At 45.3% G+C, this 1,432-nt stretch overlaps 1 protein-coding gene across 1 annotated transcript; it reads left to right on the forward strand.

Moving 5' to 3' along the window:
* The first annotated feature begins 322 nt into the window (after positions 1-322).
* Positions 323-946, forward strand: LOC139322867 (uncharacterized). The gene has a single exon (XM_070952116.1). The coding sequence runs from the start codon at positions 323-325 to the stop codon at positions 944-946; it is 624 nt and encodes a 207-aa protein (XP_070808217.1).
* Positions 947-1,432: the final 486 nt, after the last annotated feature.

Raw genomic sequence — 1,432 nt, forward strand, 5'->3', positions numbered from 1 at the left:
TACATCAAAGCACCACCTGGATACAATGAAGGCGAGAACAAGACCTGGCTGCTGAATAAAAGCTTATATGGACTCAAGCAGTCGGGCAAAAGATTGCCTAGCCAAGGCTCTCAGATCCATGGGTTTTGAAGGCACCTCAGCTGACAAATGTTTTTTTACAAAGAAAGAAAACAACACATTCGAAGGCGTGCTCGTTTACGTGGATGATATTTTGCACATAAGCAAGCATAAAAGCAGGTGTGACAAATTCGCCACTGAACTGGGTAGCCACTTCTCCTTAAAATCATTAGGCAAAATCGATAAGTACCTAGGAGTCCACGTGATGAAAACTGACAAAGGGTTTCGCCTCTCCCAGAAGGAAAAAATCATCGAGTTACTATCAAAATGCAACATGTCTGAGGCAAAACCCAGCGAAACTCCCATGCAGCCAGAGTTCCTGAAGAGTATGTACGAGGAATCCGAACCTTTCACTGACAATAAATTGTACAGGTCAACTATAGGGTCACTGCTGTATATAGCCAACTGGACCAGGCCCGACATTGCCTTAGCCGTTAACCTACTGTCCAGACACAAACCCACCATATCACACTGGAACGCCATCAAAAGACTACTTAGATACCTTAAATTCAGCACAGATGCCCAGCTCTGCCTTGAGTCAGAAATATCCGAGAAACCAAAACTAACCTGCTACGCTGACGCTGATTGGGCTGGGAACATAAAAAGTAGGAAAAGTACCTCCAGCTATGTGCTGCTGCTTAACAATTGCCCCATTCATTGGTACACAGGAAAGCAGAAACTGGTAGTCACCTCAACCACAGAAGCAGAATTTGTTTGCCTATCCAAGGCCGCCAACAACCTGGTATGGTTCGATGACCTGCTATGCAGTATTTGGACTGAACCCTCATACCCAATAGTCATTCATGAAGACAATAAAGCAGCAATATAAATCTCAAGGGCCGATGCCGTAGGTCAGTGATCTAGGCACATTGGCATCAAATGCAAACATGTTAGGCAGTTCTCAGAGATAGGTTTCATTAAGGCTGTACACTGCGACACAGAGGAACAAACCGCAGACATACTCACAAAGCCCTTACCACATAAACAGCATGCATACCTCATGTCAAAAATGTGTGTTTATATGTAATCTGCGCATATACATGTGTATTACTTGTATGTATGTAACCCTTTTGTACCCAGTTAGACATTTAGAGGGGGTTTTGTCATGGTAAATGTCTAACAGTACCACCTCCCTGGGCATCTGGCTCTGCAGGGGTTAACTGACCACATATCCCATAACCCCTATAGTCACTCCTTACCTTCTAGCCCCTCCTCCTGTCAAGGTGTTGGTTACCACCTTTAAAGCGCTCCATGGCATAGGACCCGGGTACCTCCGAGACCGTCTTCTGCCACCAATAGCCTCCCACCGACCAGT

The sequence above is a fragment of the Pituophis catenifer genome, unplaced genomic scaffold, assembly GCF_029215685.1.
Source record: "Pituophis catenifer annectens isolate HBS135680 unplaced genomic scaffold, rPitCat1.0.hap2 SCAF_11, whole genome shotgun sequence".
NCBI classification, from domain to species: domain Eukaryota; kingdom Metazoa; phylum Chordata; class Lepidosauria; order Squamata; family Colubridae; genus Pituophis; species Pituophis catenifer.

Coding starts and splice junctions, on each gene's coding strand:
- LOC139322867 (XM_070952116.1), top strand. CDS start 323: ATGAAAACTGACAAAGGGTTTCGCCTCTCCCAGAAGGAAAAAATCATC.